Source organism: Notothenia rossii (assembly GCF_949606895.1).
Source record: "Notothenia rossii genome assembly, chromosome: 6".
NCBI classification, from domain to species: Eukaryota; Metazoa; Chordata; class Actinopteri; order Perciformes; family Nototheniidae; genus Notothenia; species Notothenia rossii.
In genome coordinates, this window is record NC_136909.1 from 62,210,494 (window position 1) to 62,235,676 (window position 25,183).

Here is a 25,183-nt window from a genome sequence, read left to right on the forward strand (position 1 = left end):
TTGAAAATACACAACCGGAGAAAATCTGCCACTTCCTTACAGAGCCCCTCCTCCAACACACACGAATGCGCACATGACCAATGAGGGCACGAGATAAGTTTGTGCACAGATGGAAGGCTGACAGGCAGGTACAGTAGGCCATCCAGTTACTTTAGCCGGGCCGGCTCAGATTATAGAGAGGCGAAGTCCCTCCCCTTCCGGGAGCCTCCATGGGACCCCGGAAGCGGAAAATTATACATTGAATTCAATGGAGAGAGAAAACGTATCTTTTGATCCCGTTTGAATTGTGCCACGAATGACACATATGATGTTTGTCAATTTAAAAGAACATTTTGCAAGTCAAAAAAATTAAAATGTGTCGTAAAACTGTGAAGTAACACATTTTTTTGTGTTAAGCCGCTCAGTGAACTACATGTCTCTGGTCCCGCACAATACGCGTCACCAACACAAAGATGGCCGTCACGTTGGCACATTTCACCTCATTCTTTCAGAATGAGAATAAAAGTATAAAACGAGGTGAAAATCACTACAAGTCTGGGCACGTTGAGAGCTGTACATACACGAAAGGGGAGTTAGTCGGTTATGTAAGAGCCAGCATGCGGGACCGGCTTTACAAGGTTTCGGTGAGTAATATGAGTGCAATGTTAACAGGTTAATGTCAGTCAATAAGGAGGAGAATGAAAAAGAAGAGGATGAACCACAGACCCGGCATATAATGACTGCAGTGTGCAGGGCTGTATTTATGTTACTGTTATCAATAGCATTAGTTGACTGAGAAAACCGTCAAGAAAAAAAGTTTAGCGATGTTACGAGTCGACAAGCATAATATGAACCACGGCTGTGATTGACAACCTGGACAGCCAGTCAGAAGCTAGAATGCCAACCTAGAGAGCCAATCAGAACCTAGAACGGGTGTACTGTATACGGGTGTGTATGCTGTGGATAACATTGGTGTTCACAAGAACAAGGTACACTCCCGTGTTTTGTTTTAGTTGCTCTTCAGATTGAAGCGGCCAGTTTTATATCGACTATATGTGTGATCTCCTTTTTACATCTCGTTGTGTCATTTGAGTTTATTTGCTGTGTGTAGATTCAAGGATTTTGGTTATCTTGTCAATTTGTTTGGTTATCTAGGCACAGCTGTGTGTGACTCCCTCTGGTACACTGGTATGTGTTTTCCTAATGTAGAGAGCATTGATTAATTCATAAACTACACACTGAGTCTAGATCCTGACCAAAAATTATTTTGTTGTTGATCAAATGTTTTTCAAAAATGTAATACACATTTAAAAAAATTCAATGTACAATCACAACCAATACAACACAAATTACAAAAAATTCAGAAAAAACAAACAATAACAACAATCAGACAAGAGGACAAAACTATGGAAAAATAAACCCTCCCACCCCCAGATCCGGACCATCCTTGTATTGCTCATTCAATCTATTATAGCATGTTAACAAACATGGTACTTACTTTATTTGTACAGATCTACATGGGAGAGGATGGCGCGATGCAGAGCGCTGTCTGTGGTTGTGCACGGAGGATGTACAAATGCAGCCACGCTGCAGCATTGGCAATATTTGCCATGTGGCAGATCAGCTCCACAGAAGTTGAGTGCCAGTGGAGGAAGCCTGGCACTTCAAAAGTAGTCCAGCCGGTGTCTCAACTCTACCAACAGCAAGAGGAGACATACAACCCACTGGCCAGAGACATCGCCACTGAGGAAGTAGACTGGTTCAGGTCTGCGATGAGGGGCGCAGCGTGGCATGGCATGGCTTTTTTCACCTGAGCCGGAGCTGCAGCCTCAACATCAGGCCATTTTCAACGTGCCGGAGCTGGTGAAGGAGCATGGGGGTCGGGGGCTTGAGGCAATTCTTGCCTCAATGCGACTGAGCAGAGACCATTAAGCTGTCATCCAGACAGCCACCGTAGGACAGCAGACAAATCCTCAGTGGCAGTTACACAGGCAGGGCAGGTTGACAGCCAGCAATTTTGGTGCTGTGCTGAGGTCGGGACTTTCATCCACTCCATGCGCGTCCCTCATGAAGAGGGTGCTTGGGGGGTACAATTTAGACGGAGTCATGGCTGTCAACTGGGGAGTTGTAAACGAGGTGTGTTTGGCCAGTGTGTTTGGCCTTTTAAGTGTGACACATATGTAGTGATAAATGCTTCACCTGACCACTGTTCCTAAATAAAAAAAGTTTTCTGCATCGTCAGTCATTTTTTCCAAATAATTACCAATATTTCACAAATTCTTCATGTCAACTTAAGAGCACAGCTGTATGTTGAGTGTCAGCTTTGCTTGGTTTATCTTACTGGGGGGCAGCTACATGGATGTCGGTGCAGTCCACAATCATTTTGCAGTTGAAGGCAGAATGAATTTATTATTGACTCAGAATGAAGCACAACTTCCTGTCATACAATACATTGACTTTATTTGTAACTGTGTAAAAACATATGAGCATTGATTAGCAAGCAGGACCTGCAGGAACAGAGAACGGTGATGGATGGAGCTGGGAAGAGAGAAGAATAAAGAAAACAGATCAACTTTATTATCGGATATTAAAAATTCAATTTCAAAACAAGTTGCCGCTCCTACAGTTTTCTAGTATGTAAAGATGATTTCACATGACCTATGCAAAATATCACACTCAATACATGTGTCTCTCTGGGGGGTGCATTGTGCCTTTGATGTATATAAATAATATACCATAACCAAATACTATTACGTACAGTGGAATCAGGTTGCCAGAGCAGGTCAGTCCAGTGTGCATGTTCCTCAGGGTCTCAGCAGTTACAGGTGAGGTAAAGAAAATAAAAGAGAAAAAGGTCAGTAACAACACTTTAAAGTAACAACACTGAATAATTATCTCTTTTAATAATTTTCTCTCAGTAATCACTCAACTACTGTCTTTCCAACAAACAGATTGACTCACCCTCACTATCATCACAATGACACATGTCCAGAAGAAGGTCATGCAAAGCTCCCTGCCTGCCTGCCTTCCTTCGACTCTCCCTGAACAGCTTCCTTAGCACCCGGTGGAGGGCGCAGTAGGCTACTCTTCAAATGTTTCACGAAATACTTACCATGATGACTAATCTTACTGTTTAACATTTTGGTGTACTTCATGTAATAAAATAATAACTTCATGGTAAGGCTACTAAAAATGACAAGGCTAAGTAATGTAATGCTAACTAACGTGCTCACTACTAGCTAGGTAGCTAACTTGACTATGTTCCATCCACAACATGTATATTACCTGATATGTCTGATCCAGCGACTCCTGGTCCTTTCATAAGACGGGAAGCGATAGAACGAGCAAGTGGTATGATCACTTTTGTGATTACAACATGGTACAAAGCACACAGGCATCTTATAAAAGTGAATTTATTGGAGCAATCTCTTATATTTATTGGAGGGAATAAATCAGTTATGAAATCTTCTTCTTCGCTTTAATTACGATTCGCAACCACTTGGAGCAATATCGCCTGTGACATCACATGCGCGACCCAGAATGGGATTTGGGAACAGTTTTACGACAAAATGTGACTTTTTTGACATGGAAATGATTGTTTAAGATTGACAAACATCATATGTGTAGTTCGTGGCACAATTCAAACGGGATCAAAAGATAAGTTTTCTCTCTCCATTGAATTCAATGTATAATTTTTCGCTTCCGGGGTCCCATGGACCGGAAGTAGATGGGCGTGACTTCGCTTTACAGCCAACGTCATCAAAAAGTTGCGCGCGCATGTGGGCAACGGAAGTGGTGTTGTTTTCAAGCAGTTCTGAATGACAAAGACGAGGTAGCAACTGGTTAGCAAGCATTTACAAACTGTACCCAGCATCAACATGTCTGGTTGTTGCGTATACGGTTGTACGAATCGCTATTCCACCGGCGGACTAAAGTTTTATAGGATTCCGAGAGGACCACGACCATTTCAGAGCAACCGGCGGCGTCTGTGGCTGCAGGCGATTAAACGTGTGGACTGGAATGAGGACATAATCAAAAATGCTCGCGTCTGCAGCGCCCACTTTATATCAGGTAATGAGGTTATCTAGCCTACTCTTTGATTTTACGGGAGAGCCTTGTTTACATTAGTGATTGTCTGTATGATGTAGAATAATAATCAAATGCAGCTAAAGTTTGATAAGCTGGCGTTAGATTTGCCTAGTAGCTTGCTAGGCTAAACAAACGTGTTTGTGTTTTATTTTTGCAGGCGAGGCATCATTGGACTCTAGTAGTCCTGATTTTGTGCCATCTGTGTTCATGTACACAAAACAAAGCCAGAACCCAAATTCAAAGATGGACAGGTAAGATTAGAGTTGACATCCTCAGTCGTTTTTTTTTTTTTTTTTACCTCTCTTGCATACGCTTTGGTGCTTACAGCTGCTGTTTTGAGATATGGATTAGTCTAACTATGAATTTCTGCTGTTACTGTAGGTACCATAGGAAAAGGAGGAGAACTGACACTGCAGCAAATCAACGTGTTACTTCTGAAACTCCAGAACAAGAATGCAGCATGGATCCAGAACAAGAATGCAGCATGGATCATTGTCCTGGTATGAATATATTTATGAATATATGAATATATCATCTTACAATTAACTGATTGATTGTCAGGGTTCCCACCCTCACTGAAAGAGTCAGTGTGCTCCTAGTGTGTGTGTGCTCCTGCCAGGCCCACTGCTCCAATTGCTATGTATGTATGTCTGTGTGTGACGTGTACACTGGCCCCTGGATGGGTCAAATGCAGAGGAAAAATCTCCCCCTGGGATCGATAATGTATCTTCTCTTCTGTCATGGAAAAGTTTTGAAAATTCATTGGTAAAAATGTGTGAGAACCCCTGAATTGTGAACTTGTTTGCATTGGTTGCAGCACATGCTAATTTTTCACTTTTCTATATTAAAGCTGAAGAGGATATCCCAGTTCCAAAGAGAGAGTACGATGATCTGAACCTGAGATACAGTCAACTTCAGGAGGAATATGTCAACCTGCGACAGGAGTTTGACACACTACGAGCAGAAAATGTAAAGCTGAAAGAGGAGCTGCACAAATCTACATTCTCCTACACCACTGTTAAGTGCAACATTGGACAATTGATTTTTCTCACAGGACTGACCTCTGTGGTCTTTGAGTGGCTGATTACAAAAATGATGGGCAGCGTAGAAAGAATTCACAACAAACTTACAGTAGAGGACCACCTATTGATTATATTGATGAAATTAAGGTTGGGCCTATGTAATACTGACTTGGCTTATAGATTTCAGGTATCAAAAACCACCTTATCAAATATTTTGCGGAGCTGGGTCCCTGCTATGGCCTTGGTCCTCAAGCCACTCATTAAATGGCCAAGTAAGGGTGCAGTACTTAAAAATATGCCAAAAATATTCAAGCGCAACTTTAGAAGATGTCGGTGCATAATAGATTGCACAGAAATGTTCATAGCTAGACCCAGTAATCTGACTTCCAGGGCCCAGACATGGTCAAACTATAAACACAACAACACCATTAAATATTTGATCGGCATCACTCCAGCTGGTGCAATTTCCTTTCTGTCTCCTGGGTGGGGTGGACGGGTTTCAGACAAGCAGATCACTAAGGAGTCAGGTTTCCTCAAACTTTTGGAGCCTAGGGATGAGGTTTTAGCAGACAGAGGATTTCTCATCAGAGATGAGCTTGCGGCCTATGGTGCAACCCTTCGTATCCCTCATTTCACAAAAGGAAAGAAGCAGCTTTCTGCACAGGAAGTGGACACATCTAGACAACTTTCTCGTGTGAGGATCCATGTAGAGCGAGTTATTGGTCGGTGGAAAAACTTTAAGATTTTACAAACAGTTATTCCTTTGTCGCAGGTTGACATACTAGATGATGTTGTTATTGTATGTGGTGCCCTCACAAACCTCTGTAAGAGTGTTGTTCCCAAATGAGTTACACATAACCATGTATGACTTATAAATTGACTTTACATTTGTAAAACATGTATATAGGCCTACTGTACTTAAAACTGAATGCATTTTAATAAACCTCCCCACATTGGCTGCAACTGGTGTGTCTAATGGTCCTTTCCCCCCCAGATTATCTCAACAATTCAGAGTGCAGTATCACATTTATTTGTAATGTTGTTACTAACAGAGTTTCATTCCATTCAGGTGCCATTAAAGTGCCACTAAACATTAACAACATAAAAAGTAGGAGTATGTACAATATATTAGAATCAAACTGGTTCTGTATGTTGTAAACAGTAAATAATAATTTTAGGTCGCAAATGATCTCTGGATACATATATAGCATTACAGAATAAGACTTAAAATATCTTGTTGCACTGAAGTGCATCTAGACACAGCTTTCAATAACAACATCAAATGTAAAGAAAAGGCTGATGATGAATTCATTGTTTCAACTGTAATGCAACTTTAACAACCAGGGAAAGACAATCCATAACCGACATCTAACAGCATATCTGGCCATATCCGTGTCACTGTTTTCCAGGCTCGTCAGCACTGCAGCACCTGGGTTCACATCCCGCAGTTCCCGGATGTCATCATCTGTCAACACTGATAATAGAGCAACAAAAAGACACAATTAGTGTGCTGCATAATGTTCACATTTTAAGAATAATGACTGAATTATTCTAAAACCAGACCAGTTAAGCTGTAGATAACAAACAATCGAATTTCTAGAATCAGTAATCTGAAGACAAAAGGACAGACATATTCAAACTAACATAACAAATGATACTGAAACTATTCAAACTGAGCGTGTATGTTTACAAAAAGTCATGATGCCACGTTGGTCTGTAGGCCTTTTCATCTCTGCATCACCAAGTAACACCTTTCTCAGGCTACATTATGGTGTCAAAACACTGAGGAGAAATCCTGAGAATTAATTAAATGCACTATGGCAAAAGGAAACTTATCTAGGCTCTGTCAACTATTACATGCTTCTGGGTGTGATACTATTCTTCCTAGCAGATGTTGAAGCTGCTGGAAGTTGCCTGCCAAGCCTCTTTGGTTTGTGGAAGCTGATTTCCCTCAATGGAGCTGGTCTGACTTCTTTCCTGCTGGTGTCTTTCCACATGCACACTCCGAAGTAACCGCTGCTTTCTCTGTCCTTCCCATCCTAACATAGAGCTCAACTTTGAATAATATTGCAGCTGCATGGCTGCAGCATGACCCAAGCCTGAAATTTCACAAAATCATAATAAACATACTGGGCTTGAAAGTAACATGTGTTCTCAGACAAATCTCAGCTCTGGCTATGAAGTAGGTAAACATCTAACTTACTAGACATGTGAGTATCCTAAGCTTAATCAGGTTTTGAATGTAACTGAATGATATTGGCTGCTGACATTTTGAACCCTGTTGTCGCTGTGTTGTTCATGAAAATGTTAGTTTCAAACCCTGGTTATGATGAGAAAGTTACAGGGCAAGGCATACGATTTTTGATATGGAAAGGAGAGTAATAGCCAGCTGAAAGGACAGTAACAAGCCCCTGAACTGTTACCTACAAGCCCACAACACCAAATAATAGGCTACTTACCCCGCCATACAGGTGCAATTCGCTGTGAGGACGTAGTTTTCTCGTTGGTTGATTATGACCCAAGCCTCATATATCGTTGTCTTGTGTCCTTGTCTTTGACTAGGGAGAATTTCTGATCTCAAAATACAAAACTCTGAGTCTATGTCATGGTATTTGACGTTCTGTACATGACCATAGACAACGTATTCGTAAGCATCCACTGACTTATAGGCTCGTAATTTCTCTCTGGTGTACACGCTCGGTTTCTCAATTAAATAGGTATATATATATCTGGCCACTGTATATTCGGCCACTTGCTAACGTCTTCAACCCACTCATCAATAGAACACGGATCTGGAAGTCGGACACCATTTGTCAAAGTCAACTTGTTAAGGTAACATTCACGATCTTTAGTTGATAATCCCCTTGCGTAGCTTGACAAGCTGTTTATCTCTGCCATCCTTCTGTTGCCACAATGCGCGCGCATACATTCTACGTCATCATTGTGTACAAACACAAAAAGGGGTCGTGCTTTTTACAGTATTACGGCTTCCACAGATGACATATTTTTATGGATTTTTTGTCAAAGCACTTAAGATATTCATTGCTATCGGGATGTTAAGAGCATTCCATGGAATATAACAAAAAGTGTATCTCGAGCCGGTTTTTCAAACTTACCTATCCCACCTTTAATAAGACTACATAATTGTATGTTACTACTCTATATGACTCTTACGACTGCAGCCACAACATACGGGAACTTTTTACATCGTAGCACGCAATTTCAATTTCAACAGTGTCAAGCTATGCTTGGATTGTGTTACATTTTTAATTATGCAATAGTCATTGTAAGTGTTAATGTTATGCCCCTAATATGGGGAAAATATAAGACAAAGGAAACAGAGACGATGTTAGCTTGCTTCAAGTCTTATGTATTATGCCCGCCAACAACATGGTACACATAGCACGCTGTATAATACAGAACATGGATTCTTGATATAAAACAACCACTAACAATGCGTGTACTGCAAACATACATCCAATTTAACACACAAGATGTCACTTTTGAAATGCACAGTACAAACATACATATCCAAATTAACACCCAAACTCCCCTTCTTGGAGCTAAACTACACTATCATAGCTAGCTGCGCTAGCATAGCTAACGGCGCTCGCAAAGCTAGCATACACAGCTACAACAATTACAGAACCTAGAGAAACCCTCCAAAAATACCTCTAACAACTATCACTATTCACATTAATATTATACACAGTCAGTCTACATATATAACGTTTCTCACGGATGAACTCACCTAATATGGGGAAAATATAAGACAAAGGAAACAGAGACGATGTTAGCTTGCTTCAAGTCTTATGTATTATGCACCTGCGGCAAGCAACACGCGCCCTCTGCTGGACAGACCCGGAAGGTCATCAACCATGACTTATATCTATTACACACTCCCCTTCAAAACAGATGTCGTCCCGACATTCTAATCCACAATATTATGCCTACATGTCAGCAACATCTATAACATTTATTAAACACATACCACGCTCACTGTTCAGTCTGGCAAAAGTGCACACACTCAACTTACACATTTAAGCCCTTGGCTTAGTAGAAAGTCCATCATTGTATGACAAACATATGTTCACAAGCTCTCCGTTTGTTTTTGTTTTTTACAGTCCCTGAATGTATGTTGTGTGTGTGAGTGCTCTACTTCTTGCTGCATATGTGGCCAGAAGAAACGGTCTCGAATATGCATTATTTCAGGCTAAACATGTTTAGTACATTTACCTATAAAGTGCAATGTTACAGTCTGGAACTCTTTTCATACATTTGTTTTTGACCTCCTTTGTCACACATAGTTTCAACATAGTCCGTTGCTACCTTGTTAACAGTTCTGCCTGTGCAGCATGTCCAAGTGAACTACACTCCTTTAAAACAGGTGAGTGAGATATGATTGACTGTAACAGTGTCATGTAATGATATATTGTGTGAAAACACAGCCCATAAATGTATCTCATGTCAACAATCACTTTGAATGTGACCTCTGCCGTCCATTTTCCTTTTTATGTGTTCTTTGAGTGTAATGTATGTGCATTTACTCAGTTCAATGGTGTGCAATGTCACTACCCTCATATCCATAGTACTGCTGAAAGTGGTATGGCGGTACAGTGTGTGTCCATGGCACCTTTAAGTTTGTATGCAGAGGTGGTGCTTTTATGTTGTAGCAGGCTGGTGAGCCAAGCCTATCATATGTGAAGACCTTTGGTCGTCTGCATTGTCGTCGATGCCCTTGAAGCTCCTTACTACTGGGGTCACTTTGAGCAGGTGATGGGACAGCATTCTCAACAGGTAGATCCTCAACGTAGCTGTCATTCTCCACAGGTAGATCCTCAACGTAGCTGTTTTCAACGTAGCTGTCATTCTCCACAGGTAGATCCTCAACATAGCTGTCCTCAACGTAGCTGTCCTCCCCCTCCGGCAAGTACCCAACTTCGTGTGCCATTTCTTGTTCTTTCTCTGGCTCAGCTGACAGGTTTTCCTCAGAGTGTATGCATTCAAGCTCCACAGGTGTACTAGTGCACGCAGGATTCACTGTCTCAGGTGGGCATGGATTTGATTGCTGCTTAAGTGGTGCTAGATAATACTCATCATCCTCTTCCTCCTCCCTTGTTTGCTCCGCTTCCTCATTTCTCTCCACACTCTTTCTCTTTGCACGTGGCTGTACTTGAGTTTCCAGCGGCAGGTTGTCACATGGGAGGAGAAGATTACGATGTAAAACCCTTGATCTCCCTGTCCCTCTCTCAGGTCTGAGTTCATAAACAGGGATATCTTGACTCACTTGACGCACAACTGTGTGAATAGCATCTTCCCAGTGATTTCTCAGTTTGCCAGGACCACCGCGAGGTGTCATGTTCCTGATTAATACACGATCACCAGGCTGTAATACTGAGCTTCTCACCTTACTGCCATAATGTGTCTTGCTTCTCATAGCAGCTTTGTGAGCATTTTCTCTTGTGATCTCGTATGCCTCCTCCATGCCCTGCCTCCACTTTTCCATGTAACGATGATGATTACTGTCCCCTTGCTCCACGGTCAAGTCGAACAGCATATCAACTGGCAACCGTGGAGAGCGTCCGTACAACAGGTTGAAGGGTGAGAAACCTGTTACATCACTACGAGTACAGTTGTAGGAGTAAATCAGTTTATTTAGTGAGTCTTTCCAGTTAGTCTTTTGTCTCTCTGTGAGGGTCTTTAACATCTGGAGTAATGTTCGGTTAAACCGCTCGACCTGTCCGTTTCCTTGTGGGTGGTAGGGAGTGGTTCTCGACCCAGCAACTCCACAGTACTTTTTCAATTGTGTGAACAATTGGTTTTCAAATTCACCACCCTGATCATGGTGTATTCTTGTCGGAAAGCCGAATCTCAGCACATAGTCGTTAAAGATTTTTTCTGCAACTGTTTTTCCTGATTTGGAAGTCGTGGCGTAGGCCTGGGCAAAACGTGTAAAGTGGTCAACAATTACAAGAATATATTCATAACCACCCTTACATTTGTCAAGGTGCAAGAAATCAATTGAGACAAGCTCAAACGGTTGAGTGGTAACAATGTTCGTCAGTGGCGCTCTTGTCTGACGGCTTGGTTTCTTGTGCTTGAGGCACACACATCTCCTCATGACATAATCTTCGATTTCTCGTTGCATGTAGGGCCAGTAAAACCGGTCCCGTACCAAAGATGTAGTCCTGTCTGCACCTTGATGGCCCATTTCATCATGGAGCTCCTTTAATACTGTACTTTTGTGCTTTTCTGGAAGCACAAGCTGTGTTCTGTTTGAAGTTTTCCTGTACAACACTCCACTCTCATTCATCTCCAACTTGTCCCACTCTCTTAGCAGACATAAGATTTGTGAACTGAGTTGTTTGAGTTCTGAGCCTGATGGCTTCTTTTCTGCCAGCTTGTACTGAATCACTGCTCCAACATTGGGATCATTTCTTTGGTCATGTTTGATCTGTCCTATTGTCAATGGAATGATGGATGCGTCTACAGTTAATGCTGCACAACTTAATGAGACACCCATGGACCATGACACACTGGATTCATCCTGGTTCTCCACTGCTTGTGTAGCTGCTCCAATCACATCATATGACATTTCCTCTGTACACTCATCCATGAATACTTCCACGTCCAAAGGCATTCTGGACAGACTGTCAGCATCAATGTTTTCCTTACCAGGACGGTATTTAATTATGAAATGGAAGTCTGACAGTTCTGCTACCCATCGACAACCTGTTGCATTCAGTTTGGCAGTGGACAGTACATATGTAAGTGGGTTATTGTCACTGTAGACGGTGAAAAATGGAGCCTGTACTCGACACTCGAGTTGAATGGAGTTACGTTTAGGCACACTAACTCTCTCATTTGCTGTTCTTACGTTATAGTCACATGTCTGTCCTACACTCACAGCATTAATAAAGGCTTTTGCTTTGTTTTTTCGAAGATGAGGAAAGGCAATTTTTACTGCCTGTACAAGCTTCTCTTTATCCCCATGTCTTTTCTGGCCTGGCTGACTGGCTATCACAAGGTGCTCAATGACATTAAAGCCAATAATGGGACACTGCTGTTGGTTACCTTTTAGCACTAGCATGGGTATTAGCAACTCGGTATCACTTGCAGTAAGTTTAAAGGACACTTCAAGCCAACCAACATATGGCATTTCTGTACCATTGGCCGCTTCAATTTGTAAAGAGTCTATAGGGTCAATTAGCTCTGCTACATCTCTTAGCGGTACATCAGTTAGATGGCTTTCTTTCCATACCTCATCTATAGCACAAATTTGTGAGCCTGTATCCCAGAGGGCCTGAGTTTTCTGTTCGTGTAGGAAACACCTGATGAGGCACTTTTTCCCTACTAACTCTCTCACAGTAGCTGTTTTTTCTTTTGCAATATTTTGTTTGTGCTTGGATTTGTCATGTGACTGTGTCGCTTTCTTAATACCTGAACATGTGTATGTCTTACAATGCCTTTTGTGTGCAGGCCAATGGTTCTCCTGACATTCTTTAGAACAATACAGTGTAATTTTGCAAGTTGAACAGTATTGTAGTTCCCTACTCTTTTTCTCTTCATTGCAATTTGCACAAGATTGGGACTTATCTGTGTGGCCGGTTGCTGCATGTCCCATGGGAGCAACCCCTCTTAGTTTAAAGGGCTCCGCCTAGTGGGTCCCTCTACCCTCTGTGCCTTACAACCTGCTCTGAAATGTTCACTGCTTCCACACCTAAAGCAATGCTGACAGTACTCTTCGCCTGCATGAGTACAGGAAACACACCTAGGTCGGGGGCGTGGTGCTGGGTAGTATCGCTGCGGTGCATACCCTTGTTGAAACTGAGCCGTTTCTCTTACTCGTGCCGGGTGGAATGCCGGTCGGTACTCCTGCACTGCTGCTGGTGGCTGCTGGTGGTACACGCTGTTGGCATTGAATTCAGCCCTATAGGGAGAGGGTTGTTGGGGTGAAAACACAGGATAAGGGGCGGAAATATTAGCTGGTTCTCTGCTTGGTGAGGGATGCTGTGGGGGTGCAGATGTGGCCGTTTGGATCGTTTCTCTGATTTGGGAGACCTCAGCTCTCAGGGCTTGCAACAGCACCATGTCAGAGCGCATTCCTTTGATTTCTGACAGCAGATCAGTGGGCAGAGTAACTGTGTTTTGCTGGCTGGTGCTTTTCATTTCCACCGGAACTTCAGTGGACTTGACTGTATTCACATTTGTTACTCGTGATGGGGCAGCAAGTTTCTTTTTATCCTGTCTCTCTTTTTCATTGGTGTACGCAATGTTCACTTTCTCCAGCAGCAGCTCATCCGAAGTACTTATCTGCATGAGGAGAGGCTGCAGGTCACTTTTAATATTGTCATTCTGTAGACCAGTCAGGACAGTATGCATGAAGAGACTCTGGACTAGTGCTGGGTCATATTTTAGGTTTGACTCGGCTTCTTGAGAAGCAAACAGGATTTTCTGTCTCATGTCCATAGTTCTAATCAGGAAGTTTTGAGGCGTTTCTTTACTACTCTGAACCTCAGAGGTGAGTTGTTTGTATAACTCTGTGGCACCTTTCTCCTGGTAATGAGACCTGAGAATTCGGCGAAGGGCAGGCAGTGTAAGGTTTTCCTTCCCTTCAAGGTAACTCCGTAACTGCAGGCCTGGTGTGATGGCACGGATTACAGCATCAATGATCTCTGACTCTGGGTAGCCCTTACTAAAGCCATTTTCAATTTGTCTGGCCAGACTAGAAAATGTGAGCCTATCTTTTTGTCCTGGCTCGCCTATTTGGCCTGCGATCTTAAGATCTTTGCGCCACATAGAACTACTGGGGAGTACTTGGGCCAGATTTCTTTCTGGGGGGCTGAACCCGGCAGGGTGGTTCATGCTTGTGTTCATTAGGTCATGCATTGCATTTTCTTTTTCTTGTAATGACAACCTTAGTGCCTCTACCTCCTTCTGGAGATCTTCCCTTTTGACACTGTCATGTACATTTGTTGTAATTTTGGCTTTGTCTATGATATCCTGCACATTAAGAAGTTCGGACATGCCTTCATCCTCTAGCTCGGCCATTTCTTCACGTTCATTATGCTCTGTGACATGAGAAATTAATTGACTGCGAGATTTACCAGTCACATGCACATTATCCGGTCCTGAAATCTCCAGTTCATTGCACACTTTAATCAGTTGTTCTACAGTCAGTGTATACAATGCACCTGTAATGTCCAGCTGCAGCTTCTCCAATTCAGCCTCCATTGTATCAGAGAAGTGGGCAGAAATAGCAAATGAGGGTTTATCTTACTTAATTAGGTTTTTTTGCTGCTCCCTAGTGGTGACTTTTCACACTTCAGGATGCAGGTTACCAACGTTGTCTGAAAACGACCTCGACTGCCTTTCCAAGCTCCTTTCTCCGATGACTGGGTTGTTTAAGGGGATGATTGATCAGAGGATTCCACTAACAACTCAGGGATGGTCCTCAAATCAAATCTCCCAGCAGCGCCTCCAAATGTTATGCCCCTAATATGGGGAAAATATAAGACAAAGGAAACAGAGACGATGTTAGCTTGCTTCAAGTCTTATGTATTATGCCCGCCAACAACATGGTACACATAGCACGCTGTATAATACAGAACATGGATTCTTGATATAAAACAACCACTAACAATGCGTGTACTGCAAACATACATCCAATTTAACACACAAGATGTCACTTTTGAAATGCACAGTACAAACATACATATCCAAATTAACACCCAAACTCCCCTTCTTGGAGCTAAACTACACTATCATAGCTAGCTGCGCTAGCATAGCTAACGGCGCTCGCAAAGCTAGCATACACAGCTACAACAATTACAGAACCTAGAGAAACCCTCCAAAAATACCTCTAACAACTATCACTATTCACATTAATATTATACACAGTCAGTCTACATATATAACGTTTCTCACGGATGAACTCACCTAATATGGGGAAAATATAAGACAAAGGAAACAGAGACGATGTTAGCTTGCTTCAAGTCTTATGTATTATGCACCTGCGGCAAGCAACACGCGCCCTCTGCTGGACAGACCCGGAAGGTCATCAACCATGACTTATATCTATTACATTAACTGTTAATTGTTGAGTGGTCACACATTTGTATCTTATTGTACTTTAACTTTAAGATTATCAGGGTTTGAACTGGCACTCAGGATACTGATTTATTTGTATTTTGTGTTTGTCTATAAAATATTTTCTGCTTCTATTGTGTAACCCTTCCTGGTAAATACATGATTCTGCAAAAGCTTAACTCAGCATCTAGGTTTATGAATGGCATACAACTAGATGCTGTCATCAGTAATGTTATAGTTGTAGTTATATAGTTGTTGTTGATGTTTCCTTTCCATTTCTTTAAACAGTAAATATATTATTTTGGCATTACAGCTTGAGAAACTCCATGCCATTGGCTTTAAACCAGTGCTGCTTCTTGGCAAGGAGACCAGGAAGAAGGACGCCAAATGTGAAATCCTAACCCCTCGCTGCACACTGACCGCCTATGCCCAGGATTACCTTGACAAGATAGGCACTTTTTATGAGTACCTTTATGAAGGTGAGATGCTTGCACTATATCTTCACAGTTCACAGTATTGTGTACACAGAATGTTTGTATCAATGGAGAGCTTAACATTTCCTTATAACCAACACAGTTATATGGAATGAGTTTGGATCAACTCATTTAATAAAGTCAGTTAAGTTAACAACAGCTTACAGCGACTGTTTTCAATTCATCCAAATCTTGTGAGACAACAACTTGATCCAGTATTTATCCTTTGATACAGCCAGAAAGCTCTCATTCGAGCCATTTATTTGGGTTTGGCAAACTATATTTTTGTGAGACAACTAACACACATCCTTTCTACCTGTTAACTGTCACTATTTTTAGCTGCAAAGTATTACAAAAGTTGAAAGTAATTGCAAAATATTTAGGGATATGGACAACGTTTGACTGTTTATTATTTTAGCAAACTACATACAATAAATACATTTTTAAACACTGAGTATGTAGCCTAATGAGACATGGCTTACTCTGCAGAGGGGACATTTAACTGTTATTTATCAGAAAATAGTTAGGCAAGTTTACGTGAATTTGAAAAACCATTTTGGGGTATTGTGCTACCACTTGCGCATTCATTGTATACAAATTGAAAGTTGTAAAGTTGTTAATGTCAAGGTAGTTAGGTTTGATGACTGAAATGTATGTTTAGGCTTGAGCCATCCCTTAAGCAATTTCCTTTTAGCAAACCGTTCCTAAACGGTTTCCTTTATCAATGCCCAAAAGGGAGAAATATTTTGAGGTTAATGGTAAGAGCACAATACATGAAGACGATCCCAGTTGACCACATATTCAGTTTGGCAGTTCTGTATTAAGGTCATGTTTCTCGGGTTGTAAACAAAAGCAGTTATCCAGTGCATCCAGAGGTCCCTTTACATTACATTTATGTTTTTATCTAAAGCGACTTGCTACTTATTTGATTGCACTTATGCAAAACACGTTTGCGTCAGTCTCATAAATTCTGAACAAAATTTGTGGATGTAAATAATGTAAGGGAACATACATGCACACGTCTATATGTTGTCTACCGACAAATTGACATGTCACATCACATGGAATGTAGACACAAATCGGAAGAATAATATCGCAAAAACAAAACCATAAATGGTTGACTGGATAAATACCACTATTTCTCTGCTATTAACTTTGACTGCACACAGTCCTATGACATGACGAGTATATTTTTGACCCTGTCTGGAAACATACCTTAAGCACGCTATATTTCTTATTTCTAGATATATGAGTTAACCTCTTTGTCTTAAGCAAGTCAAGACCAACATTTGTTTAACTTGCACAGGTTGGACACAGGACTCCACTGGCCAGGGGGTTGCGGAAGATCCTGAAGAAGAGACAGTCACGCTGAACCTCACACCCTGTGACCCATCTGAACCAAAAAACAACTGGCAGGAGGCAGGGACCACAGAGAGCCAGGTGCCAGAGACAAGCACCGTGCAGGTGGAGGTGCTGAAGACCCCCCCCGTGAAGCAGTGCACCATCATAGAGGTGGGGCAGGAGGAGCAGCCCCAGCGGGATGATGTGAGACAGGCTACCACCACGGAGGGTCCAGGTAATAAAATAGATAGATAGAATCGGAGGGATGAAACCCTCTTTAATGGTCACACATGCAGAGCACACAGCACACACAGTGACATTTGTTCTCTGAGATTTGCAGCTTTTATATTTGTAAAAGTCAAGAGTGTTTTCCGGTATTTTCCTAAAATATTATTGTAGGTAACTTGTTGACAAGTCATGCTTCTACAATATCTCAAAACACCTAATTGCACTTCTTGCATTTTTGGGAATAATGATTGTTCCAATAGGTAAATAATAATAACAACAATAGCTTAATCTAAATAACAATTTCACCTACAACTTCATAAATATGAAAGGAAAATGGGATACTTGGGTATGTGTATATCCTTAGGTACTCGGATATAAATAAATATTAAACGTTTAGAAAAATACAGTCTTTCATTCCTGAACGTGTGGTTACTATATGGTTATACCTTTTTCACACAAAAATGCAAAGCAACAGCAGGCTTACTTTACATTTGATAAATCACAAAATAAAACTCCTATGTGATTTTGTTTACACACAGAAAGGGTCTTACATTGTAGCGTTGGGCAGTAGGTCGATTACATCAAAATGATTTGGCTCATGTCCATATATTGTACGAGAGGTTGATATCATTAATATTGTGGTCTACCTAAAGCAATCCCTGAACATAGGGGTAAACTTCGAAGCAACTCATGCAACAACGTCATGCAGCATATTTAAACTTTATACTCAAGAACTGCATTTAGATACGACACTGTCTCATAATGAACATACGGGGAATAAACTTAGGTTTTTGAATCAAAGTTAAATTCATTTAACGTTACAGCACAACATGTTAATATTTATCAAACTATTCATTACACATAAAGTATGGAGTCAATTATATAGGCAAGACAACAAAACACCTAGACTTCATAGATCAACCTCAATTAAATCGCAATAACAAAAAAATATCTGTACCTAACACCTATTGCATCATGTGATGCTGCATTTGTGGGATGTATTTTGAAGCTTGAGTTTAAGCTTAACTTGGTGTACTGTATGTATATAGTAATATTTCTTCTTCATCCCACAGCTGTCAGGACAGGGTCCGTGAGGGACACAGTACTTGGTCCTAGACGCAAAAAGAAAAAGTCAGGTATATTAACAGTATTAAGTATTTTGACTGATTATAAACATTTGCATGAGTCGAATTGATTGGTATTCTAATAAATCTATCGACATGTGCTTTAGCAAAGTGCATGTAAACGCAGTGATTGATGCTTCTTCAGTGAGTTAACAATGCTATATTGTGACTAATAACTATAACTGATACATTATCCAAAAATCCAAAGAGCTTTAATTGTCTAATTGGACTAAAATACATACAGTCATAGTTGATAAGGTGGTGATGAGAATGCTAGGCAGTAAAGGAAGCAGCAGTGCAGTATTTTCTTTGGTCATCTCAGGCTCAGCAGTGGTATGGCCATTCAAACAAGCATCCCATGTTAGGACTGAGAGCAGCTTGGTTCCATTTCAATGATGTATACAGTAACTTTTGACCAGTGATAACAGTGTGGTCACTTTTCATCGTGCAAGTCTGGTTGCTACTTAAGTGTTCATAGTTGTATTTATTTTATTTCTAATATGACTAATACTGTATGTGGAACCTGCTTTGATGTTCACAGATTGCTCCTACCACACTCAGCTAGAAACTTTCCCCATCAGGAGTGTAATAAAAGAAAGAATGAGAAAGGTTAGACGGGAATAAAAGTAATGCATAGGGTGTGCTTTATGATTTACAAACTTCCAACACAATTGTTTGCTAAATAGCTAATGTGCGTTTGGTTTTTCCGAAATTAGAGATTTGTTTTCTTCTTTTGATAGGGAAAAGCAGACATTTTGGTGGAGTGGGAGCCCTGTCCAGTATGGTATATATCTTCCAGTTACTTGGCTTCATGTCATCTGATGTAGTCCCATGTTGGAGAACAAACACATGATATTTAACAAATGCAAAACATCCAAATCTACCACCAGTCCTCTTATATATTTCACTGCTGTTATTCTGAAGCAGCTGAAGTAGTGTAGGAACAAATGATTGTTTAACTTCATTGTTGTTAATGTATGTGTTTTTGTTTGTTTTTATTGTTTGTGAGAACATTTGTTTTCATTTCTATGTTCACTTTTTCTAAATGGTAAATGAAACATTTACTTATATAAATTGAGTGATAAAATGTTTGCTTCACACATGGTTTATGCTTTTCGGAAAGACGAAACCAGTAACTGTAACTAACATTATTCCATTCTGTTTTCAGTGGCAAGGAGTGGGCTCATTCCTGGCAGCCGAAGAATTCTCCGGGATAATGCATAAAAATAAAATCTGTTATTTGGACACCAGTTTTGTTTTTGCACGTTTGTTCTCTTGTTTATATGCTCCATTTGAGTCATATTTAATGTTTCTATTAGAAATAAGATGAAAACCTCCACCAAAATGCATTTGACTTTTTAGGAAATTACAGTTGAAATACTACATGATTTCATTGTCAGTGATAGGAAAACCATAACCTATTTTAAGCATATTCATGTGTGAAATCTGGTACTTTGCCATCCACTGCCTTATCTAATTTGTTTAACTTCCGAAGTATAACGCTTTGGAGGTAGGCTTGCATATAAAGCGTCTTTGGGTTTCAGAAAAGCGCTCTAAAAATAAAATGTATTATTATTATATCATTTAATTATAGGCCGAATTAAAATGATCCTGATCTGGATCACTGGTTTTGCTACTACATTTGAAAGCTTTTGGGGACAAATGCTTGAGATATTAAAATGGTAGTGATTACTTTGAATTTTCTTTTTCACTTATTGAAAACCACAACTCGAGTATCAGGATGGTCTTTATCTTGAAAGTTATCCACATCTCATCACCACGTTGTCACGGCGACCCTTTGTCACGTCACAGATACGGTACCCGAACTCAGATCGCCACCCAAACGATACTGCCGTTGCTAAGGAGGCAAAAGTGCATCCGATTGACGGATTTCTGAAAGGGAATGGAGCCTATCCGGCCGTCAACGCAAGACAAGTCGAACGAGTCCACGCACACACGCCGAAAGAACTACAAATATGTCAGCTCTGTGTACTTCGTAACGATTGTTGGGCGCGTATCTAATGGGAATTGTAGTTTGTAGCACTGCTCTCATATCATTTCAATGGGTTAACTTTCTATTCTTCTTTTTTTTTGTATGTTTTGAGCTGAGGTGCCAACTCAACATACGATGTTGATGAAATGAATGAAATTTGGTGATGATTCATGTTTTTTGTGTTAATGTAATAGCAGTTAAAACATGACCGGTCAAATTTGACCGCGAACACCAAAGTAAGGGGTGGAAACTAATACAATAGGAGGGTTTTAATGTAACCATTGCTTATGACATTGATGATATTTTAAATCAAAAAACATATTCCCTAAAATGTGGAAGCTCTGGATGCCATACAAATGAATAGTTGATATTTTTTTAGGGCCACAACTTTGGCACTAGAGCACCTAGTGTTATCAAACGCATTTCAATGGTGAAACTATCCAAACATATTGCATCTGACAACATTTTCCACTACGATGAAAGGCGTGTAAGCCAAAAAAACTTATTCTGGTTCCATCATGGGTAACCCCACCCATCCTCTCCACCTGCAGCTGGACAGACAGATAACCCCCCCCCCCCCCCCCCCCACCTGGACAGACAGGAGCTCCTTCTCCAACAGACTGCTGCAGCTCCGCTGTCACAGGAACCGATACAGGAAAACATTCCGGCCCACTGCAATAACTCTGTACACAACACGTTCTCACTCCCAACCGGTCACATGTTGACGGACGGTCAACTCCTTGCAGTATCAATACTAATTCGGCTGACTTTTATATTTGATCCACTCGGTATATTGGTATATTTACACCATGACGGTGCACAGCTGATAGAAAGGGAAACCTAGTGGTTAAAGCACGTTATTGACATTTATTATTTTCATTATTAGATATTAATAGGAGACACAGACAGACAAACTAATCAGGCTTTATTTAAACATTAAAGAATACTTTAGGTTAAGGTCTTATTTTGAATAAGAAAAAAGCTTTGGGGGTATAAATATTAAGCCTGACAAAGTACTAATATATTGCTTTCCTGCAATGTTAACTACTGTATGTTTAAGCACTTATTTTAACTGATATTATACATATGTATTATACTCTTATAAGATGTATGTAGATAGTATAAGAAATGTGCAGAATATAACAGTTTAATGGTGGAGGTATACACACATATTGATAGATGTCTTGTAAAGCACTGTTGAGGAACCTGCGACCCAAGTTGTTCCTCTCCGACCTTGTCAGGTATTGAACATTCAATAAATAAAGAACACAGAATTATTAAATATAAAACACAGAATTTGTGTGATTATACTAAATGATTTACAAATAAACACCACTGCATATTTAAAACTGTTACACATGCTGATGTAACGCAAATGTTTCCAACTTGGGATCAATAAAGTATATCTTATCTTAAGATGATCGATGGCTACTGCCATATTTGCAAAATTTGCCTCTGAACCTTGACAAGTGCATGTTTCAGGCTTATCAATTTCAGGAGGGGTCACAGACATAAGACGAGCTGTTAAATAAAACTCTTCTGACCTTAGCTGTCATGTGGGTATATATACCCACATGACAGCTAAGGTCAGAAGAGCTTTATTATTTATATTATATATATATATATATATTATTTATATTATATTATATATATTATATTTATATTTATTATTAATATATATATTACTGCTGCCAATTATGGGCACAAGCAATTTTCCCATTTATTAATGATATGTTTTAAATGTGAGTGTTTCCTATCCCCTAAACCTCCAGGGATGTACACAGTTTAATACTGGCAACTTCTTATTATGGGAAATATGAAAACGTCTTTTAAAACTACAATTCCCAGCAGAGACGTGCCATAGAACATGTTGCGAAACACACAATAGTGTGTAGTTACTACACAGTTACTAAATTTGTAGTTCTGGGGACGGGGTGGGGGAGGGGGTGGACCCGTTCAAATCCAGTTTTGGACAGTCTGCCGTGGTTCCATCCCATTTCAAAGTGCTGTTCGACGCTCGGCGTAACCCTCGGCGCACACTCAAACATCCAATCAGAGCTTGAGGACTATCACGGGGTTTGTCCATGGATGGGTTTGTCCAGCGCCGTATAGACTGAGAGTTACGTCATCTCCGTTCACTCCAGCAATGGCGGATCGTGGAGCCTCTCGATCGTTCCCCGGAAGTTAGCGCCAAGGATAGACAAGTTTACGCGCCAAACCACGGGTAGCGCCATAACCCTACACAAATGCACTTCATTTCCGCCGGAAGTCTTTTGCACAGCGTCTGTCGGTGTAAACCGGTGTAAACAGTCAGACGGGCACTGGTGTAAACACAGCGATTTCGATGCTAACAGTGATGCTAGCTTGGGAACACGATTCTACTTCTTTGACTGGAGATGGCGTTACTCTCCCCCACCCGAATTCAGTGCAAAACTGGGAGGATAACATGACGACGTGGCCCAGCATAACGTACAGCAAAATTTGCTCCTACTTCGTTCAATCCATGGCAATAGATGGAAAAGCAATGGACAGTCTGAAGGCATATCATAAGGCTGCGCACATTCTACTTTGCCCACATGCTCCCGAAAATTGTTGACGATTTTGTTGAGGGAAGGTTACAGTTCTGCAGTAAATATCTCAGCATTTTAAAACCAAAATAAACTGCCTTATTTAGGTCATGCCCACAGGAGCCAACAGTTGTCTGTTGTTTACATAATGCACAATTTACATGATCTCTTTATGCTGTGCAATATATCATATGTGCCTGTACTGTTTGAGTGAAAATAAAGTTTGATGTAATTTAATTTCATTATTGCACTGTTATTGCATTATTGCATTTCATATGTTCCTTAGAGTGCTACAATTTCTTTTAACACAGTTCATCATTCATATTAAGCTCATACTGTACATAAATAACACTGAATTAATTAATTGTTGAGAGGAAACTAAAGAAATGGCTTCAACAAGAAAGATCACATGTTTAATCCTAACAGGTATTACAAATTAAAATATAAAAGCAGCCCACACAATTACATCACTATGAAAATATTCATATATAATATTAAAAAATACAATGCATGCAGTATTTGTTGTGTTTATCTGTATTTAATGAACAATATGGCTGGGTGCTGGGTGCTGGTTTTTGGTCGTAGCACTCTCTATCTAACCACTCGTTCAGGTGCTTTCTCGAGTGATTGCAACCAACTACCGCACACGTAGTTCCCGAACCACTTTTCTTCATGTTGTAATTGTTATATCCTCTTTGTCTCTGCGATATCAGTGCTTTGTCGGCACAACGGAGCTAGCTAGCAAAACAAACCCAGTCCGCCAAAACGGAAGTGCATTGCATCGAAGGGAGGAGTTCAGGATGTAGAGCGGAAACGGCTCAATAACTTGTGTATAGCAGAGCTGTAGAGTTGCAGCATAATAGACCGTTCGTGACGGACTTTTAAAGGTAAGAAGAAGTTTAAAGATTTATATTGCGGATATTATCAGTACATCTGATTCATATTAACATGTGTATTAAAGGATGTGAGAGGGGATTTCCCTAAATTAGTAGATTTAGGGAACGTTTACAGATAACAGATAAAGCTAGGATACCGGATCAAGTTAGCAACACACGTTGAACAGCCTTTTAATTGTAAATTCCGTTCTCTTAATGTCATTTCGTCCAACGATGTTGAATTAGAGAAGAGGGGCTTCTAAACAGGATTGTATGCGGGGGTGGAGGGAGTTAAATATTAGATAAATATAACTTTGGTGCGTGTAAGAGTGAGTGTTTTTAGCAGAGCCATATTGTGTCCTTGTGATTATGTTGATTATTACCTGTCTGTATAATGTTGCAGCTCAGCTGATTTTGGATTGATGGCAAAGGGAGAGGGACTTAAGTGAGAGTGAAAACACAAGGTAAGTTTAATACTACTGTTTTATATAAGTAAGCATACTAAACATGTATTCTATCACTGTATTATATAAGTCATCTTGTTAGTAACCTACTGTATGGCAGGTGGAGGGGCAGTGATGTTACAGGTGGAGGAGCAAAACTGCAAGACTGCAAACTCACAAGACAGAGAAATCAAAGTTTGTTCTCCAGAGAAGAGGTTGATTTCACTTCATTTATTTCATATTTTCTAAAGATGTGGAAATGGCACAAAAAAAAAACTTGAGAGCTGTAACCAAGACAACTGTAACAACATGAGTAGAGAGCCACCAAGGTTTTTCAAGTCCCTCTCTTACTCCATGTTGCCAACCCAAACTTCCAGGTACATGACGGGACACCTTGCTTGTTTTTGTTGTTTGCGCTCCTCTGGCTGGGTGCTGGCAGGTGGAGGGCAGTGATGTTACAGGTGGAGGGGCAGTGATGTTACGGGTGGAGGGGCAGTGATGTTAGCTGTTACACACCAGGCTCAAACTTAACACATTGCATCCTTCTTTGCAGTGTCCTTATTCCTGGAAGGGGAATCTGCAATTCCTGCAGAGTTTTGTAACCCGTTGGTCCGCACGCAAAGCACATTTTTAAAGCCTTCTTAATTGTCTCATTGCTCCATTTCATCCCCTTTGTGGTGAGTCTGCCTAATGCCTTAAGTTGGTCTTTTGAAAACGTTTTCTTATATCTGTTGTCCCCAGGGGTGGACTGGGACAAAAATTCAGCCCTGGCATTTTCTGTCCAGACCAGCCCACTACATTATCAGCGGACACTACATAGAAGTCCACTAAACTTGCGGCATCTTCTCTCATGCATACTACAAAGGAGAGTCATATTCCTTGATAGCAGTTAACAAATAAAGCACTTAACTATGAACTCAAGGACTAAAATTGACAGCTATGTCAAACAATCTTTATTCA

The 25,183-nt window shown here is 40.6% G+C and overlaps 5 protein-coding genes across 15 annotated transcripts in view; 4 read left to right on the plus strand and 1 right to left on the minus strand.

Moving 5' to 3' along the window:
* Positions 1-2,165, plus strand: part of LOC307044889 (uncharacterized protein) — a 104,057-nt gene extending 101,892 nt beyond the window's left edge. The window contains exon 3 of the mRNA XM_079690319.1: positions 1,491-2,165. Coding sequence (XP_079546445.1) covers positions 1,491-1,618 — 128 coding nt within the window. The 3' untranslated portion in view covers positions 1,619-2,165. The remainder of the gene's footprint in view (positions 1-1,490) is intronic.
* Positions 1-19,591, plus strand: part of LOC307044891 (uncharacterized protein) — a 36,233-nt gene extending 16,642 nt beyond the window's left edge. Inside the window, exons 3-8 of the mRNA XM_079690322.1 lie at positions 15,493-15,658; positions 16,959-17,228; positions 18,295-18,357; positions 18,887-18,954; positions 19,086-19,129; positions 19,514-19,591. Of these exons, the coding sequence (XP_079546448.1) occupies positions 15,493-15,658; positions 16,959-17,228; positions 18,295-18,357; positions 18,887-18,954; positions 19,086-19,129; positions 19,514-19,562 (660 nt within the window). The 3' untranslated portion in view covers positions 19,563-19,591. The remainder of the gene's footprint in view (positions 1-15,492; positions 15,659-16,958; positions 17,229-18,294; positions 18,358-18,886; positions 18,955-19,085; positions 19,130-19,513) is intronic.
* The window catches only part of LOC307044894 (uncharacterized protein), a 172,791-nt gene that overhangs the window by 140,573 nt on the left and 7,035 nt on the right, over positions 1-25,183 (plus strand). For 3 of the 10 annotated variants that reach the window (XR_013809729.1, XR_013809730.1, XM_079690328.1), the window contains exon 1: positions 24,489-24,600. The exons of 1 other annotated variant lie outside the window; for it this stretch is intronic. Coding sequence is in view for 1 of the 9 variants with exons in the window: in XM_079690328.1 (XP_079546454.1) it covers positions 24,533-24,600 (68 nt within the window). In the remaining 8 variants the exon portion in view is untranslated. 6 more of the 10 variants (XR_013809723.1, XR_013809725.1, XR_013809726.1 and 3 more) reach the window with 6 other exon arrangements.
* Positions 3,772-9,520, plus strand: LOC307044888 (uncharacterized protein). Its single transcript, XM_079690318.1, has 4 exons — positions 3,772-4,050; positions 4,226-4,319; positions 4,450-4,568; positions 4,919-9,520. The coding sequence occupies exons 1-4, from the start codon at positions 3,858-3,860 to the stop codon at positions 5,935-5,937; spliced, it is 1,425 nt and encodes a 474-aa protein (XP_079546444.1). The 5' UTR covers positions 3,772-3,857; the 3' UTR covers positions 5,938-9,520.
* Positions 5,125-12,714, minus strand: LOC307044885 (uncharacterized protein; the record flags this gene model as incomplete). Of its 2 annotated transcripts, none has more annotated exons than XM_079690310.1 (2): positions 5,125-6,564; positions 7,550-12,714. In XM_079690310.1, one exon carries the CDS (start codon positions 12,712-12,714, stop codon positions 9,643-9,645), a length of 3,072 nt encoding a protein of 1,023 aa, XP_079546436.1. In that variant the 3' UTR covers positions 5,125-6,564; positions 7,550-9,642. The 2 variants fall into 2 exon arrangements, with proteins under 2 accessions (XP_079546436.1, XP_079546435.1); XM_079690309.1 differs by having other exon boundaries at positions 5,125-7,189.

Coding starts and splice junctions, on each gene's coding strand:
- LOC307044888 (XM_079690318.1), top strand. CDS start 3,858: ATGTCTGGTTGTTGCGTATACGGTTGTACGAATCGCTATTCCACCGGC. Junction 4,051..4,225: donor CAGCGCCCACTTTATATCAG/GTAATGAGGTTA, acceptor TTATTTTTGCAG/GCGAGGCATCATTGGACTCT. Junction 4,569..4,918: donor CAGCATGGATCATTGTCCTG/GTATGAATATAT, acceptor TCTATATTAAAG/CTGAAGAGGATATCCCAGTT.